The sequence below is a fragment of the Musca vetustissima genome, unplaced genomic scaffold, assembly GCF_032173495.1.
Source record: "Musca vetustissima isolate MV318-11 ecotype Yass unplaced genomic scaffold, APGP_CSIRO_Mvet_v1 utg24653, whole genome shotgun sequence".
In the NCBI taxonomy this organism is placed as follows: Eukaryota; Metazoa; Arthropoda; class Insecta; order Diptera; family Muscidae; genus Musca; species Musca vetustissima.
The window spans coordinates 161,095-179,127 of NW_026882578.1; the positions used below are offsets into that span (position 1 = coordinate 161,095).

General features: G+C 31.7%; 5 protein-coding genes across 5 annotated transcripts; 2 read left to right on the top strand and 3 right to left on the bottom strand.

Annotated features, from left to right (window-relative positions):
* Positions 1–595: 595 nt before the first annotated feature.
* LOC133329077 (protein O-mannosyltransferase 1) lies at positions 596–4,489 on the top strand. Its single transcript, XM_061537576.1, has 5 exons — positions 596–1,112; positions 1,218–1,922; positions 2,859–3,448; positions 3,518–3,704; positions 3,765–4,489. The coding sequence occupies exons 1-5, from the start codon at positions 596–598 to the stop codon at positions 4,487–4,489; spliced, it is 2,724 nt and encodes a 907-aa protein (XP_061393560.1).
* Positions 4,490–5,080: 591 nt separating this feature from the next.
* Positions 5,081–6,839, bottom strand: LOC133329078 (uncharacterized). The gene is made up of 3 exons (XM_061537577.1): positions 6,821–6,839; positions 5,494–6,740; positions 5,081–5,191 (listed from the first exon to the last, which is right to left on the bottom strand). The coding sequence occupies exons 1-3, from the start codon at positions 6,837–6,839 to the stop codon at positions 5,081–5,083; spliced, it is 1,377 nt and encodes a 458-aa protein (XP_061393561.1).
* A 1,551-nt stretch (positions 6,840–8,390) lies between these two features.
* On the top strand, positions 8,391–10,861 carry LOC133329076 (short transmembrane mitochondrial protein 1). The gene is made up of 4 exons (XM_061537575.1): positions 8,391–8,491; positions 9,424–9,477; positions 9,543–9,613; positions 10,781–10,861. Exons 1-4 carry the CDS (start codon positions 8,477–8,479, stop codon positions 10,839–10,841), a joined length of 201 nt encoding a protein of 66 aa, XP_061393559.1. The 5' UTR covers positions 8,391–8,476; the 3' UTR covers positions 10,842–10,861.
* An 828-nt stretch (positions 10,862–11,689) lies between these two features.
* LOC133329071 (ER membrane protein complex subunit 4) lies at positions 11,690–12,342 on the bottom strand. The gene is made up of 3 exons (XM_061537568.1): positions 12,260–12,342; positions 12,062–12,191; positions 11,690–12,006 (listed from the first exon to the last, which is right to left on the bottom strand). The coding sequence occupies exons 1-3, from the start codon at positions 12,310–12,312 to the stop codon at positions 11,692–11,694; spliced, it is 498 nt and encodes a 165-aa protein (XP_061393552.1). The 5' UTR covers positions 12,313–12,342; the 3' UTR covers positions 11,690–11,691.
* Positions 12,343–14,633: 2,291 nt separating this feature from the next.
* Positions 14,634–16,072, bottom strand: LOC133329069 (ADP-ribosylation factor 1). Its single transcript, XM_061537566.1, has 4 exons — positions 15,807–16,072; positions 15,627–15,736; positions 15,420–15,545; positions 14,634–14,979 (listed from the first exon to the last, which is right to left on the bottom strand). Exons 1-4 carry the CDS (start codon positions 15,952–15,954, stop codon positions 14,815–14,817), a joined length of 549 nt encoding a protein of 182 aa, XP_061393550.1. The 5' UTR covers positions 15,955–16,072; the 3' UTR covers positions 14,634–14,814.
* Positions 16,073–18,033: the final 1,961 nt, after the last annotated feature.

An 18,033-nucleotide genomic window follows, 5' to 3' on the forward strand; every position in this document is an offset into this window, starting at 1 on the left:
CATTGAGGGAGTGAGTGCATGAATGGCTCCAAGACAAGAAAACCAAGTGGATTTTTGTTAAAAATGTGCACAGAGTCGGGCTTAGTTTCAAACGAATAAGACGTGGCATTCGGTCGGTCGGACACAAACGGTCAACAGGAAACCGAAAAAAAACACAATCAAACACAAAAAAATCTGCATAAATTGAAATTGATGCAAAGAAAAATTACAACAAAAATATTGATTCATGAATTCAAGAATTCAAAACCAACAACGCATCTTGTATTTACATATGTTGTACCTGGATGTCTAGGAAATTAATTGGAGGAAAAAGTGAAAGTGTGAACTTGCCAAGAAAAACCCCAAAATATTTCATCAAAGATACATTAATAACAAGTTTTCAGTCATTCGCTACAACAGCGACAACAACACTAAAAAACAATAAGCCCGAATGAAAGAAAGAAGGGTGTGTGCGTATGTGTTTGTGTGATCAACAACAACAAACAAGTTAAAACTTTAATTTTTATAAAGTCGCAGCGCTTGCATGCTGACGTAAAAGAAAGTTCACAGCCACAACCTTTTTTATGAATCTTCTTTCACTAATTTTATCTCTTCGATGTCTACATCTCCGAACAAAAACGTGCAAAGGCGTAAAAATGCCAAATCCAAATCAAATCACCCAAATGACCGAGATCAGCTAATGAACTCAACGGCAAACGAAAGACTTCAATCGGACAGAGAAAACAACAAGCACCACCAGCGAAGTGGTGGTGGTGCGGGAGAGAGGCCAGCGGCAGCGGCAACTATTGCCGCACTGAATATTATTCAAGCTAGAGCACATAGCTTATGCAATGGCGGTGGCTTAATAACTCCATTCATCAACTGTTGCCGCGATGTAAATTGTTGTTGTCTAAATGCTAATTCTTGCCATTCATGCCAAACAGCAAATACCTGCCATGTAATACCAACAACAACTATAACTAACGCAGCCACTGTCGCAGCAGTAACGCCAGTCAATGATTTAAGCCGTTCTCGTTCAGGTTCTAGCTCTCGAGTGGAGGCAATCTCAGAACCGGTGAAAGAAAAATCAAGAGAACCTAGTCAAAGCAGAGAGAAATTAATAGAAGCTAATGGCAAAACAGCGAAAGTGTTAGAAGACGAAACAAAGCCAACAACGACAACATCAAAAATAACAGCCATAACAACAAAAAAAGAAATAACCCCAACACCGGAAAAAGGAATTGAAACCTCAACACCCGCCACCGATACGGAAGATAAACGTTTTATCTTAACAGTTGACTTGGATCTGTTTTCATGGCTTTTATTTGCCCTGGCATTTGCAACACGTTTCTATAGACTCACCTATCCGCGCAATGTTGTCTTTGATGAGCTGCACTATGCCAAATCGGTGGCCCATTATATGCGCAATCAATTCTTCTTCGATACCCATCCACCATTGGGTAAACAATTAATTGCCGCTGTGGCCGATTCAATTGGCTATGATGGCAACTTCACGGCCACAAATATTGGTTCATCATATCAGGCAACATTTCCCCTATTTTGGATGCGTTTTTTACCAGCCCTATGTGGTAGTCTCTTGCCCTCCGCGGTTTATAATCTAATCAAAGAAACCGGTATATCACGTTGGGCATCCGTTTTGGGTGGCCTAATGGTACTCTTCGATAATTCCATGTTAATACAATCACGCTTGATATTGATGGAGTCGATGTTGTTGTTGTTCTGCACATTGGGCCTTTATTTTCTGATGCGTTTTCAAAAGACCAAAGTAATGTATATCGGTTGGATATTAAACGGTTTGGCATCGGCCACATTTTTGACATTTGCATTCAGCGTAAAATATGTGGGATTTTTTACCTATTGTTTGGCAATCTATTTGATAGTGAAATATCTGTGGGATCTGCTGTACGATGCTACAAAGACAAGTAAGTTGGAAAAAAAGTGTGTAACATTATTTTTGGTATGGAAGTGTGTTAATGAACTGTGAACGTTGAGAATTGTTACAGAATTGAGAATTAATCTGTTGCAGACATGAATAGAAGGAACTGCATAATAGATCAAATTATCAGAAAATTAAAGACCTTCTATGGGACTTCAGGAGAATTTCTATAAACTATATATTTTAATGACCCCCACATAGTCAATTAAAATCCCACTTTTTATGAAAGATAATGTCGTTTTCTAAAGTATAAATTATGGAATTGTTTACCAGCCCCTTGACCCATAATAAAACCATTAAGGAAAGTAGTAAAGTCGGAACCGATTTTCACACATCATTTATTCAGTACGCAATGCAGAAATTCGTGCAAATCGGAAGATATATAGAGGCTTTGGTACACCAATAACATATATTCCGATGAATAATACACATGGGAGCTATATCTAAATCTGATCCTATTTTCTCGAAACTTGACAAAAGTCTTCCTAGACTCAATTCAGTACACTATGTAAAACTTCGTGCAAATCGAAAGATATATAGGGACATTGAAGCACCATTTACATAAAATCGGACGGAAATATATATGGGAGCTATATCTAAATCTAACTCGATTTTACCCGTAACTATTCAAAAATATTTCCACGATCGAAAATGTCATAACAGGACCTATTTTGAAAAGAATCTCAAAAGGAAACATGGGTCTATATCCTTCCTAACTTTTCTGTTACAAAATTATGCACAATACCTTCAAATTACCGTGGGGTACCATTATATGGTAGTCATTTATTGCATTTTCAATACGTCCTTAGAGTAATAACAACATTTATCCATACCAATTCATAATTGATTTATTATCCTAGGAAATCATCAAATCACCCTTTTTATTTATTTTATTTTTAAACCCTATTTTCTTTCTTTTCAGATACCTATATAATACTCCAAACGGTTGGCAATATCATCATCTTTACCATAGTACCAATTGCCGTATATTTACTTATATTCTATATGCACCTAACCACCCTCTACAAAGCCGGACCACATGATGCCATTTTAACGAGCGCCTTTCAAGCCTCACTGGAAGGTGGACTCGCCTCAATAACACAAAATCAGCCACTCAAAGTTGCCCATGGATCACAAATTACCCTAAGACATACACATGGTGCCTTGTGTTGGTTACACTCGCATGCCCTTGTCTATCCGGTACGATATCCAGATGGTCGTGGGTCATCACATCAACAACAGGTTACATGTTATCCCTTTAAGGATGTTAACAATTGGTGGATTGTCAAGAAACCTAAATATGATGATATTGTTGTGGGTGAGAAACCACAATATATACGTCATGGTGACATTATTCAATTGGTACATGGTATTACAAGTCGGGCTCTAAATAGTCATGATGTGGCCGCGCCTATTACGCCCACATGTCAGGAAGTTTCTTGTTATATTGACTATGGTATCGATATGAAACCGGAGCTGTTGTGGAAAGTCGATATTACAAATAGACATAAGGTAAAAAACAATTAAGAAATTGTTCAATATTGCAGGTTAATGAAAGAAATTTGTTTTTGTTTATTGTAGGAAGGTTCCATTTGGAAAACCATTAAATCAGAAGTACGTCTAATACACGTATCCACAGGGGCTGCCTTGAAATATACCAATAAAGTTTTACCCGACTGGGCCTACAGTCAACAAGAAGTTGCGGCCGATCGTGATACAAACGGCAAGGATGTTATTTGGAATGTTGAGGAGCATAGATATACAAGGGGTAAATAAATACATCTTTTAGAATTTAATCCCTATTAATCATCCCTTAATTTGCTGACAGATTCCGATAGAGCCGAACGTGAACGAAAACTCATGACGGCCGAAATGATTCCCATGGAACCAACGAAGCTATCATTCATCAACAAATTTCTGGAGCTACAATATAAAATGCTTGTACACGATACCCAAGTCGGTAATCATATGTACAGTTCAGATCCCTTGGATTGGCCCCTATTAAGTAAAGGCATTGCCTATTGGGTATCAGATAAATCCAATGCCCAAATCCATCTGCTGGGAAATATTCTCATCTGGTATACCTGTACCCTGGGCATAATTGTCTATTTCGGTCTATTCATTTTCTATTTATTACGACGTCAACGTCTCTGCTATGACATCGATGAAAACGAATGGAATCGTCTACTCACTGTCGGCCATATCTATTTTATTGGCTATCTAATACATTATATACCATATTTCACAATGGACACTACCCTATTTCTGCACAACTATATGCCAGCATTTCTATACAAAGTACAATTACTCTGCTTTGTTGTCGATCACATTGAATATTTACTCAGGCGATTTTATGGTTCCTCCAAATGGATTGTAAACTCATATCGTTTGGCCGTGCTGACATGGTTTGTGGCCGTTATTAGTGTCTACATACGTTTCCTGCCAATTAGCTATGGCTGGAAGCCACTCACAATCCAAGATATACTCGATTTACGGTGGAAGGACACATGGGACTTTGTAATACATGCAACAATAAAGCACCGTGTGCCGTAAATTCCAGTGCTCAGGAGACCTCATTGTAAATATATATGTAGAAATTTTGAGTATTTGTCTAGTTAGTTGCTGTTAAATGGAAATAAAATATTATATATGTAGATGATTTTGAGAAGTATGTTTGTATAATTATTAAGTCATAGCTAACTCATAAATATAGATTTTTTTATAGAATTAAAGAATTATTATTTAGATTGTGAATTTTTGTTATAAAAAATAAATGAAAACATTTTTATATAATTTTTGATACTCGAAATTAAAACAAAAAGTGTTTCTATTCTAAAGGGATTTTGTATCGAATCTTAAATTCTTATACTATTTTTTCCTAATACTATCTTCCTTCACTGCTCTATTTCTATTTTACATTGAAACTATATTTTGTTTTTGCTTTTCTTGGTAGCCATAACCAATTGTATTTACAAAAAAAATATTGTATTCAATAAACATATAAACCTTAAACTAATACTAATAATTATGAAAACAAATAGATCTTAATGAAATAATAATAATATTTCGTGCAAGTTATTCTAAACAAAAATTAAAGAATAGAAATTTATTCATCAGTAGCAAATACCAATTGATAAATTTCGTTTAAAAATAAAAGGCATAGCCTCTTTGGACATAACTTAATCCCATATCGGAATCTGGAGGAAAGTCGTTTAGTAATTTTATATACTTTTGTGTAGACCAAAACGAGAGATTCTGCAAAGACAAAAAAAGTATTGGAACTATCAAATACCAACCAATATATTGTAGATATTTCTTAAACATACGAAATGGAACTTATACATAAAATAAAAAATAATTCTAAAGATCTTCTATAAATCATGTCGATCAACCAAAAAACTAAACCTTTTTAAATTTTGTTTGAAATTTAGCATGTCTTCATTAATAATTTATAACATAGATAAATTAATTTTGTTTTTGCAAAATAGTCAAAATAGACTATCCCATAGATTGTTGTTTTTATAAATAATAAATTAATTTTGCAAAAAGACACTTACCTTTTCAATTTCCGCCTCTAAGCCGGACATTCTATAATATACACACAATTTATGTGATCTCTTTTCACTTTCCAAATACCGTGTCAAGGCATTTAATAGTGACTTATCCAAATTCAGACAATAGCTGATATCAAGATGTTTTAATACAGGACACAAATGTAACATATCCAAAATGGCAACTGCTTCCAAATTCTCTGAATGTCGAAGACACAAAATTTCCAAATGGGCAAAATTACAATTTTCATATTTTGTTGCATTAAAGTTGTAATTGCATAGAGCCAATATACGCAATTTCTCCGGATTCAAGCAAAGAAAATCCACATTCCATGTTGAACTCACCGGTAGAAAATGAAAATCCACAGCTAAACCTTCAATGCTGGGACCTTTTTCTTTTAAAATGTGATAGTATTCTTGAGTTTCATAGATCTTATAATCATAGGTGTCAACATTGCCAATTAGCGACACATCAATATCTTGATCGAGCAGGACTTTTAGTTGTTTCAATTGTGGCAGTTTCAATACATATTCTAGTACATCTTTCAGGGTATTTAAATTCAATTTCAATACTTGTAAACAACTGCATTCCACTATGTCAGGCATTAGACGCAAACGACTCGTTTCAAAATTCCGTATATCCAAAACCCGCAAATGTTTTAAATTCTTAAGTATATCCCTGAGAGCATCATCCTCAATTTCCTTTGGTTTTGTCTGTTCATCGTACAAATATAGCTCTTCTAAATATTGGAATTTCGATAGATTCCTTCCTGTAATGGGTACGGTTATTTGGAGGTATTTCAAATTAGGCACTAATCTGCTTAAACATTCAATATCCTCATCACTGGGATAGCATTCGGTGACATCGTCGTGAAATTCACATCTCTCTACGCGGTGCAGACATCGAATGCCACATTCTTCCATTTCCTTGAGAAAAACATTAAGGCAGTCATCGATTATTTGCAGTGTTCGGAATTCATCTTGCATCAAATGCAAGTAATATGCCAAAAGGTCATAGTTTTGTACAATGGTGGGCAAGATGTTGTAGGCCAATGTTCGATGCTGAGGTTGCCTTCGCCATAAATTCAGCATAACATTACGAAAACGTCTACAACATTTGGCAATTTGTATTTGACTTGGTAGATCCTGTATCCATTCAAAAATGCATTCCAAGCAGTCGTCGTTTAAGTCATTTATGGTAGTGCTGGGGGATGCTGTTGCCGCCGTTGCTGCTTCCGCTGCTATGCAGCTTTCTATAAAATAGAAACAATAACAATTGTTATTTTATCAAATCTTTACTGCTTTCATTCAGGAATAAAGATGGGAGTGGTACCTTCTTTGCAATCATCCATTGCAATTGTTGGTTGTTATTTGTTTGTGTAAAAATTACCAAATCGTCATTTAATTTCTTTCTTTTGAGCAACAAAAAAACGTCAAATGCCTAGAAAGCGTATAAGTTGACAATACCGTTCAGAACAGCTGTTTGCTTAATTCACTTTGAATTGATAACAACTGACAACTGAGAGATGCAGCCAAACATCATTGATTATAATTTAAATAAAGGGAATTCCGAAAAAAAGATTTATGGATTAAACGAAAAAAAAATTAATACATTTTCTTTCTTTTGAAACCTATATTAATAGTTATCTTAGTTTGATAATTATTAATATTTGCATTTTTTTATTATATATGAATTATGTTAAATTTTAGGCAGTTTATTGTTTATGTAATACATTTGTATGGCCTTATGAGGCTCTGATGTTACATTATGAATTAAATAAATAAATATACTGTGAACTCTCGATAATGTGAATACTCAAACTGACAAGATTAGGAAATTAGCGGTAAATAAGCTGATCGAATCGAAAATGTGAACAAATTGTAAATTTTAAAAACTACCCCGAAATTAAATAGTTCGCATTAGTTCACGGTATTGGATGTTCACATTATCGAGGGTTCACTGTATTTTACAAATTTTTAGTTAATTCAGTAGTTTGTAAAATATACGTTAAAAAATAAAAAAAAATAATTTGTACAGGCATTCGTTTTATTTTTATTGTTATTATTTTCAAACTGAAAAGACAGTTACATTTGAATACAACTCTTCAGCTGTCATATTGGTCAAAAAACAAAAACAAATGTTTGTCACATCGCTGTCCCACCACGTTCATGGTCATTGCTATAAAACATGAATAAATTTAAACAATAGCCAATACGAGGAGCAACAACAACAAACATATAAATAAATTTATATGTTTGCATGTATGGCAATACACATAAGTGTCAGCACACAGAAGATCAACATTTTTGTTGAGCAAACTAGCCAAAAGTATTTAGTTATTCAGTGATTAAAGAAGTGTTAACATAAAAAATCAACCTTTAGAATAAAAAAGTAAAATAGGAATAAATTAATTTGCATAAAATCTATTAAAACGTGGAAGTTGTGAATGATCTAAAATTGAAAATATTTTCGAATATTTTTTTGTTTTTATTTAAAAAAAAACATATACAAATTCCAAAAAGAGTTTTCATTATTTGTTCAAGAGTCTGCCTATGTGTGATTACCTAATTAAACAAAAATAAACAAGAGATTAATTTATAATTATTATTTGCGCTCTCGAAATACGAAAGTGAAATTTTGTTGTTATATTTGTTCTCCCTTTCATTTGTTTTCAGTTTAAATAAACATCATCATCATCATTATTGTTATCTGCAATTAGCTTTTGTGCAAAATAAAATAAAAACAACGAAACTAACGTAACGTATCCCCCACAAAAGAGCACAACAACCATTTAACTGTAAAGTGCTCTCAATTTTTTAAACGCGAGTGTATTATATTTGACAACTTTGTCAAGTTTTGCAAAACGAAGAGAGTCTGTGAGTGTGTGAGAGAAAAATATTTCTTTCACAAAGTTTTTTTGATTTTTTCCTCTGTGCTCAAGTCATTTTAATTGTCAAACTGGCGGTCGACGGATCTGGCATTTTCGACATGCTGAAATTTTTGGTAAATATTTTGCTTCATTTTTATTTTTTTACGAACTTATTATCATCTTTTTGTGTATGTGCAGTGAATATGGATTATTAACGGGGTACTCCTTGTTATTGATATAAAGATATTTGGCATATTTTTGCTGTCACTTATCTCTTGATTCCAAATACGCCTTGGCAATTTGTTATTGTCAGCAGCTCTCGTATTTTTTTTTATTTTTGGTTTTATGATTTCATTTTTTGCTGTTGGTCCCCCTCATATGAGCTCCATTGGATTTCACCTCCAACAACAATGACACAGGAATAATATGTTAATTTTGCAGAGAAAAAAAGAAACTAGTTTTTATTATATAATTTTGATGTTAAAATTTAATGCGAACATCAAAATGTTCATAACTTTCCCCCAAAAAAGGCAGATAGTTATTATATTCCCAAGAGCTGCAAGGGTCAAAGGGCAGCTACATAATCTACAATTACCGGTAGTTGTATCCAGAAATAAAGATTCATATGATTTATGCAAACAATTAATTATATTTCTTAGATACATTCTAGAAACAGACCCCCTATGTCTCCCTTTGTCGTCATTATCATTAGTAAATTGTGGCGAATATTATGCATATTTCGACTGCAAATATTTAGATAAAGCAAATCTTAGTGTCAGCTGATAAGGTGACACTACAAATTAGTAAAAATTCGTACAAAAATATTGTTGTTTGGTTTGAAGTTAAAAAAATAACTTTAATTAAACAAAAGGCTAAAAATCCTATATTTTATTTGGATTTTTATGAATTTGTTGTTGTTTTTTAGAATCTCAGTTGGTCTTTTCGGCTAGAATTATGTACATTTTGATTTCTATTCATAACCTGCACCAAAAATCAATACAATAATTATTTTTAATTATATATCTTAAATACCACTACTTTATTAATATTTATTTCTTTTTTCTAGTTAACTTTTAGTGCTGGTATCTACACTGGTATTTATATCAGTCAAAATTATGAGGTAATTTAAAATATTACAATACAAACGTTAAACATTATTTTAACAAATATTTCTCTTTTTTTAAGGTTCCTCGTGTTGATGAGCCAAGTAAAATAATTGACAAAATTAAAGAATTGGCCGATGAACACCGTAAAAAGTAATTACAATTTGTATTTTAGTTGAAAAAAATTGCAAACCATAGTAAATAATAATAAAAAGAAATATGATGTACCTACTGTAAATGTGTATTTTTTTAAATTTGTGTTTTATATTTATATGTGTACATTAAGGTTTAATTAAAAAAATAATAAAAAAATACTTTAATGACAAAAAAATATATACATTTTAGGCTTAAGTCGTGGATCATTTGGAAAATTGTAAAGTTGGGGTCGGAATTCATAGATAACGATTCTTTCCATCATAAAATAAATGGAATATAGCCATTAATTGAAATAAATATCCCACTTTTTTCAAATCGCAGCTTTTTATAGAATAGGCAGAAGTCGTGTAAAACTAGGTTCGTTTAAAATGGTATCAAAGGGAAGAAAATTAATTCGTTTATATCTTGTCTGTAAGATGTTTTCAAAGGTCTCGTGTGGATAATATCTATTTAACATCCTTCAAATTGTTGAAAACACTTATTCTACAGATTTTGAATCTCACTCAAACTCAGAATAATATTGTTAAATGGATAATAATTACCATAAGTCATAAGCAAAAGAATGAGGTTATGCGGCGCGATTATTTTTGTTAAACAGCGTTTTTTATCTTCCTCAAATCCGAACCATAGCATTGCAAATATATTTCAGTAAATCATTTTGTAACAACTAATGACAACCAGACCCCTCCGTTCTATGGAAAATGAACAAACCAGGCACAATCTCACTGGCACAAGCAATGATAATTTTTTTTCTCGAGGCTACTTGAAGGCTAATCCAAAAATCGTGTATATTTAGACTACGAAAATTTCAACATTGGCAATATATTTTTAACAAAACTTGCAGTAAAATCCAGTTTATTAAAATCGTGTATATTTACAATTTCATTGCCTTCATATTAAATCTTTAGTATAAGGGATTAGTTTTTTAAATACAACAAATTATATTTTTAATTAAAAATTAGATTTTTCAAACCAACAAATTGGTGACGTATCAGCACCAAATAAGAATCTATTTACAAATATAAAAATACGTACTTTTAATACTAATATCCTGAAGTTACAAAATCTAGACCTCAATTAGACCTTGATCTACACATATTTTATATTGCAAAATAATATTTCTTTTTACTTATTTCAATCTTAACATTTTTCTTATTTTTACAGGTCCCCGGCTGAGCAGCTGTTACACGATGTCAAGAAAAATGCCAAGAAAATTGTTGACTAAACTGTCTTGGGAATGTCAACTCTTAATAGAATATAACCTATATGCATAGAACAGTTAATTACTTGTAATAGTAAATTTTTTATTGTAAACGATTTTTAAATGTAAACTTGTGTTTTAGATTTTTTATTAATTTTAATTTTTTTGAATAAATTTTTTTGAACTATAAATAAAAACTGACAGTTCAAGGAAATGTGATTTATCAATAAGCAATTCAGAAAATTCGAAATAATGGGCCTCATAGATCATGTTCCAGGCTTTTGAAGGGTTTTATTTTTTTTTTTTTTTTTTTTTTTTATAGAACAGACTGAAGTCGTGTAAAATTCGGTTCGTTTAAAATAGTACATAGGGAAAAATAATTTGGTAAATTTTATTGTCTGTAAGATGTTGATAGAAGTCTATTACGTATTTGACAGTTTCAGGGCAAAGTAATTCAAAAATTCACAATACTGGCCACATATATCATGTTCCAGCCTTTTGAAGGAATTTAATTCAAATTAAAATCGCATGCTACCTGTAAAAATTAGCAACATTTCTATAGCTACCATGAAATGAACTACCAAAGATAAGACTCATACCCGAGCGACCCAATTTTTTCATGGACTCAACTTCTAACAATTCTTGCGGTTCTTCAACAATCAAAAGAAATTAATAAATCATTGTCCATAATCAAATTTTATTTATTTGCAAATATCATAAAACATATTCCACTTTCTTTATTTAGCTATTCTCCGAAAATAAAAACATTTTCTATTATAACGTTAGGGGGCAAAAATGCATAATACACGTACATTTATATTTATAGTATTACTAGCTCTTATAATTATGTAGTTGCTGCACAGACTGACTGATTTTAAATAAATGACACCCCACCACCATAATATTCTAAACGTGTCTGCGGTTCCACAAATGCCAGCCAATCGGATGCATGTGTCGGCAACAAACCCATACTATTACATTTGTACAGTGCCACAGCAACATTTGCCAAATTACCCAAAAAGTAAACCAATTTCTGACCCGTACCCTGTGCACCTTCGGCCATTTTCGAGGTAACCTGTGTAGAGAACATTGCCTTAATGGGACGTATTAAACTCATGCCAATCATCATAATTGGGAAAATGGAGATGGTATTGCCGGACATGTACATGATAAATAAATTCATGGGTATCTGTAAATAATAAGTTTAATATTTATCACAAACAACAATAGATGAAAATAGTTACCTGTTTCAATGGTCCCAATGCCAAATCCCAGGATTTTTTCATAACCAAACGTTGATCTCTAACAACTTCCGTTTGATTGACCATTGCACTGGGGTTAAAACCGATTGGTGCAGGCAAGTCATTAGATTTGCTTTGGTGATGGAAGAACAGGAAATTTAATAAATGTGATTGTTGCGGTATTGTTGTTAATCGACTTACTTGCTATTGAAGTCCAAGGACCATTTGCTTTTCTTTGATGCTTGTTTCGACATGATTTAGTAGAAAATTTAATTAATTTATTTCAATAAATGTAAAACAATTATACGATAATCAGCAAGTATTTTTTTCTTTTGACAGCCACCAAATGGCATGCAGTGACAGCACTATTTGTCAACAATCAGCTGTCATTTGTAACAGCCTGCATTACACATAATAAAAGCGTAAGCGTATTGACGCCTGCCTGTTGTACGTTGTGGCAGTAAAACAAATCTTAACAGAATTGGAGATATTTTCGTGATGTTTTATCAATAAATTGATTTTGAAAGTAATAACAAAATATTCCAAAATATTTTTCTTCTCAATAAGTGTCTCAACTACACCCGAAACTCCCATATAACTTTATAGACAGAATTTAAGAATTTTAAGTCGGTTGAGTTATAACTCGGGCACTTTAAGGGTGGACCAATATTTTGACATCGACAGATTTTGAAGATCTTAACCAAACATTTCATCCTAAACTGATTTTAATGGTTTTCAATATAAGGTTATTAGCTCTAACAGACCATCTATATCGATAAAGAACTTTTGAGCGTTTCATCCACATTTTCCGATGAAATTTGCTATAATATGGCATTTGAATTTATTAAATACATACCTCGTTACAATTTACTATTTGATAGCTAAAGATTTTCAAAATTTCGAAACCTTAGCAACAATTAGTAACCGAATTAAGAACAAAATCTCTATCCCGGGTATTAGTACATCCTCCATATAACAAGAGCAAAAGATTTTCGAGTAATGAATGCGATTATAGAATATTTGCAGGTTTGGAAAACCCCACTCCAATTCTTAAGTCTATAGATCATAAGATTATGTTTTCCAAATTTATTTTTATCTGCATTGTGATCAACCAAACCGCATGAGTAAATACTAATGAAAAATTTACAGCGATATTTTCTTTAAAGAAAATGTTTTCACCCTCTGAGACCGATAAATATTTGCGTGGGTATGTTAATTTTTATTGGTTTAATTTTGCTTTGTTATCCATTTAGAACATAAAAATTAAAATGAACTGAAAAAGAACTTAACAGTGGCTCCTGTTTCAATTTTTCTAAAAATAAATCAAATTCATAATGTCTTTGTGTCTGAAAGGATTAAGCAAAAAAGAAATTAAGAAAATGCTCTATTCTATTTCAATACTACGTTTAAAGTAGTTTAATTAGAACTTAAAAGACACTCGTGTTATTGATATTTAGAATTGAGTTTTTAGAAAATGAGGTTTTGAAATTTCATTTGGATTAGGGGTCCCTCGACATCTTTTTAGTCATAGTTACAACGAACTCTTCAACACAAATATCGACAATTTTACACATCTTCCTTCGAAACCCCATAAATTCCACTTAGGTAATACTTTCTCTCTTTTCGGTGATTTGGCAATTAAAGATGAAAGAAACTCTTCATTTTATTATTACACAGTTTTTTATTTAAATTTTATGTTTCTTCTTCTTTTTTTAATTATATTTAAATATAAAGTATGTGTTGTAGTTGGTTTTTTGTTGTTGTTGGTTGTAGAATGCTGTTGATGTTTACTCTGTTTTAGCAAATAAAAATATTGAGTTTTTTCCTTATATTTTTGCTTTGATACACAAGTTGTTTGTTTTTTTTTTTTCTTTTGTTTCGGGATTGGAAAAATTAAGCAATCAATCAATATAATTTTATATATAGACACAAACGAACAATATATATAGACAATAAGAGAGTGTAAAAAAGAAAGAAAGTTGTAGTTGGGAAAATGTGAAACGAACAACACAAGCAATAAACTCTCTCGTCCAGGGGTTGATGGTGGTGGTATTTGGAGATACAACGAGAGATTTTTTTAGAAATAAAACAAAAATACACAATTATTAAAAAAAAATTAAAATTAAAAATATATTATATGTATAGAGATAAAATTATACTTAGAAAAAGTGTGTTTTTTTATATAATTCCGTAATTCTTTATAGTTAATGGATTTATCTTTTTTGTTTGCTTTAACATACAATTATTTTCATAGTTTTGCATTTCATTTCAATTTTGTTAAAATGTTGCTTTTTTGTTTTTTCTTCTTACTGATCGAGCAAAAACAGACTACAAACGATGGATGTGTTCATTGGTTGTCTTTGTTTGTTGTTTTTTAATTGTCTTTAGTCTAATGAATGAAAAAGGTGGTGGACTTTTTCTTCGAATTGCTGTTATTGTTGATGTTGGATGCGCTCAAGAGAAATTAATTATTGGAGTCTCTCTCTTTTTGTTTTTTGTAATGTAACATCCCTCCTCTGAGTAAGGGAGTTGTGTGGGTGGTGGATGGTATATACTGAAATTGGTTGTTTGACGCTTCTTTTTTGTTTGTTTGTTGTTTTGTTTTTTGTAATAACTTTATTTTCGGGTTTTTTTCTCTTTTATTATTATTATTAAATCAAAATTAATTATTTTTGTATGTTATTTGTTGTTGTTGATTTTGTGGTTGTTGTTTTTGCTGCTGCGGATGCTAAGTTAAAGAAAAATAAGAATTTCATTTAGCGATTAGCGTTCTTAAGCTGATTGGACAACCAATCAAGACCCTCATATAGACCATCGCCGCTGGTTGCACACGTCGCCTGAATGTACCAATTGCGGTTTCTTAGTGAGTGTAGGCCGAGTTTATCGGTAATTTCGGCTGCATTCATTGCATTTGGCAGATCCTAAAATGAAAGAACAAAACGTATATAATAAAAATATCATTAATCTATGAATATTTTTTTATTAGGTCTATAAAAAGAAATGTTGAATATTTAAAGATATGACTTGTTTTTGTTTGATATTGAATAACAAAAACATCATTCCAAATGATATTGAGTCGTCTCAAAACTCTCCAAATTGTAGTTTTGTAATTCCGGGAAAAATAACAAATATAAAATACATTTTTAATTAATGTATTGTGTGAAATTTCCGTTTTTGTACATATGCATTGTTATCTAGACAGCATATCTTATCAAATATATAACAACAATAAGTACGAAAAAAACGATAACATGCTATAACTATAACATATAATATTATCGGCAACAGCAATTTTCATTATTTTGAAATGCTTTGTCATTGAATATCGTCTATTAATTTACTGAGATTGAGAGAAACTCACCTGTTTGTTTGCGAATATAAGTAAAACAGCATCTCTGAGCTCATCTTCAGCCAACATACGCATTAATTCTTCTCTCGCTTCGCCGATACGTTCTCTATCATTGCTGTCAACGACGAAGATGAGACCCTGGAGAAGAAAAAAAATCACACAATAAATTTTTAGTACTCTAAATTATATATAGGGGGATTTTTAATTTTTAACACTTACTTGTGTATTTTGGAAGTAATGCCTCCACAATGGACGAATTTTGTCTTGACCGCCCACATCCCACACTGTAAAGCTAATGTTCTTGTATTCTACAGTCTCGACGTTGAAACCTATTTAAATTGAATAAAATGATATTTGATTTATATATAGTTTGACAAGATATGTGATTTTCTAACATACCAATGGTAGGTATCGTTGTTACAATTTCGCCTAATTTAAGTTTGTACAAAATTGTGGTTTTACCAGCGGCATCTAAACCGACCATCAATATTCTCATTTCCTTTTTACCGAAGAGACCTTTGAACAGATTTGCAAATACATTCCCCATGTTTGTTGTATGCTTTTTTCTTTTGTTGTTTAGGACTGTCGTCGAGTGTTCTTGTGTTAATTTATAGTATAAATATAAAAAAGATTATCTTTTCTATATTGTTTATATGGAATTCTGAAGTGTTAATATGTTTTCCTGCTGTTCCGAGTTAGCCGATGTGTTCAAAGAGCTCCACTCGGATATTAAGATCTATATCTGTAAAAAATAGAGCAAAAGAAAAATTAAATTAGAAAAAATTGCAGAAAAGTATAGTATATGTGTAATAATTTTGAAACAGTTTATCGCAGTTAAGAAAAGTATGTAGTTTGCCCTATAATCAGTATGTACAAAGTTAGCTGCTTTCTCGGAAATATAACAAAACCACAATCATATTATTAGCCAAAGCCATATGTGCAAAAAATACGTTGATAACGATCAAGAGGTTTGAACGGATTAAATACCATTCTGGTATATTAATATGCAGATATTGAAGTTTTTGAATCAAATCGATTTTATTAAAAACAAATCGACTTGATTTTCTAAAATTTATAATTCGAAAGTAATAGTTTAATATAAAATATGTAATAACTAAGGAAAAAAGACAAGCCGATTTAATAAAAACATATAAAATTGTTGATATTTAGAATTTAATAGGAAACGTATTCCCCCCATAAATTCAAATTACGTTCCAGACATATTCTGTAACAAACATTATTGATAATACCCCCAAAAAAAGAGAGCAAGTAATACGAGATTGTGATAAATAAAATTGTGTCATACCAGTATGGGCGCTAACAGAACAAACACACACACGCTCAATCTTGATATGTGTGCTAACTATATGCAAACCCTCTGAGGGGGGAGCTAGGAGGAAATTCATAATATTATGACTACACAAAATGTTTGTACCAAAACGTGGAGATATTAGCACTCACACAAACACATATACAAAACGATATCTGTCGATGTCTACATACTTGCGGACGTCTAACGTCTCTATATAAACCGAAAATGTGACACAGATTTTTAGAATTCTATTCCAATGTTGTTGATAAAGGAAATGGTGCTCTTGGATGATTCATTCATTCATTTGAGATAAAATTTCACAAAGCTAACGGTGAGGAAGTGATGTTTGTTAAAGTTTGCACACTTTAAAACTCGTTTGCTAATACCTTATTTTTAGGCATTAAGACGACGGCCATTCGAAGATGTTAAAAACGTTAACATTTTATGGATTAAAATAAAAAAATGTTAACACTTCTTTTCTCGTCTTGTAGAAGGTTTGAATTCACTCTCTTTATGTAGTAGACGGAAATTAATAGTAAACTTGTAGTAATTATATTAATAAAAAATAACGCAATCATGTGTGACTCTTGTTTGTGTTCCTTCTTTTTGTGATGGCGTTTTGTGCATTGCAACACCACATACGTAGTACAAACAATGACAGCGGTTTATGTCTAAATGCATTTATGCTCCAATTAATAATTTTAATTTCTTTATTTATGGCCGTATCTTATATACCGTTCATATAATAAAAATAAAAACTTTAAAAGTTTATCAATTTGGAAATTATCAAATTCAAAATTTGCTAAACAAAAGTACGTAACTACAATCCAATTATAGTACTACAAAGTGACTAATAATTATCCGATTGAGACTAAAATTTGTATAGCGTACCGAATTGAGTCCGGAGTGATATGTATTAAGTTTTGTTGAAATCGGTTCAGATTTAGAAATAGCACACATTTTCGTCCGATTTTTGTAAATCTCTCCTCCCTATATTTATTTCGATTTGCACGAAATTTTGCAAAGTGTACTCAATTGAGTCTAAAGTGATGTGTGTTAAGTTTCGTGAAAATCGGTTCAGATTTAGACATAGCTCCCACACATATTTTCATCCGATTTTGTGTAAATCGTGCATTAAAGTCACTGTATTTCTTTAGATTTGCACGTAGTTTGCCATAGTGTACTGAATTAAGTCTAGAATGAAGCGTGCTAAGTTTCGTGAACATCGGTTGAAATTTCGATTAGTTTAAAAAATGATTAATTTAAAAAATGAAGAAATGCTTAAAAAAAACGAATTTTGGTGAACCGCTATAT

What these genes read in the sequence shown, in the direction of transcription:
- LOC133329077 (XM_061537576.1), top strand. Translation starts at nt 596, where the DNA reads ATGTCTACATCTCCGAACAAAAACGTGCAAAGGCGTAAAAATGCCAAA. An exon ending in GTACGATGCTACAAAGACAA is followed by an intron (nt 1,923 to 2,858) that starts GTAAGTTGGAAA and finishes CTTTCTTTTCAG; the next exon opens with ATACCTATATAATACTCCAA. An exon ending in GGAGCATAGATATACAAGGG is followed by an intron (nt 3,705 to 3,764) that starts GTAAATAAATAC and finishes ATTTGCTGACAG; the next exon opens with ATTCCGATAGAGCCGAACGT.
- LOC133329078 (XM_061537577.1), bottom strand. An exon ending in TAGAGGCGGAAATTGAAAAG is followed by an intron (nt 5,192 to 5,493) that starts GTAAGTGTCTTT and finishes TTGTCTTTGCAG; the next exon opens with AATCTCTCGTTTTGGTCTAC.
- LOC133329076 (XM_061537575.1), top strand. An exon ending in ATATCAGTCAAAATTATGAG is followed by an intron (nt 9,478 to 9,542) that starts GTAATTTAAAAT and finishes TCTTTTTTTAAG; the next exon opens with GTTCCTCGTGTTGATGAGCC. An exon ending in GCCGATGAACACCGTAAAAA is followed by an intron (nt 9,614 to 10,780) that starts GTAATTACAATT and finishes TTATTTTTACAG; the next exon opens with GTCCCCGGCTGAGCAGCTGT.
- LOC133329071 (XM_061537568.1), bottom strand. Translation starts at nt 12,312, where the DNA reads ATGTCGAAACAAGCATCAAAGAAAAGCAAATGGTCCTTGGACTTCAAT. An exon ending in TCCTTGGACTTCAATAGCAA is followed by an intron (nt 12,192 to 12,259) that starts GTAAGTCGATTA and finishes CCATCACCAAAG; the next exon opens with CAAATCTAATGACTTGCCTG. An exon ending in CATTGGGACCATTGAAACAG is followed by an intron (nt 12,007 to 12,061) that starts GTAACTATTTTC and finishes TATTATTTACAG; the next exon opens with ATACCCATGAATTTATTTAT.
- LOC133329069 (XM_061537566.1), bottom strand. Translation starts at nt 15,954, where the DNA reads ATGGGGAATGTATTTGCAAATCTGTTCAAAGGTCTCTTCGGTAAAAAG. An exon ending in ATTACTTCCAAAATACACAA is followed by an intron (nt 15,546 to 15,626) that starts GTAAGTGTTAAA and finishes TTTCTTCTCCAG; the next exon opens with GGTCTCATCTTCGTCGTTGA. An exon ending in TTATATTCGCAAACAAACAG is followed by an intron (nt 14,980 to 15,419) that starts GTGAGTTTCTCT and finishes CTTTCATTTTAG; the next exon opens with GATCTGCCAAATGCAATGAA.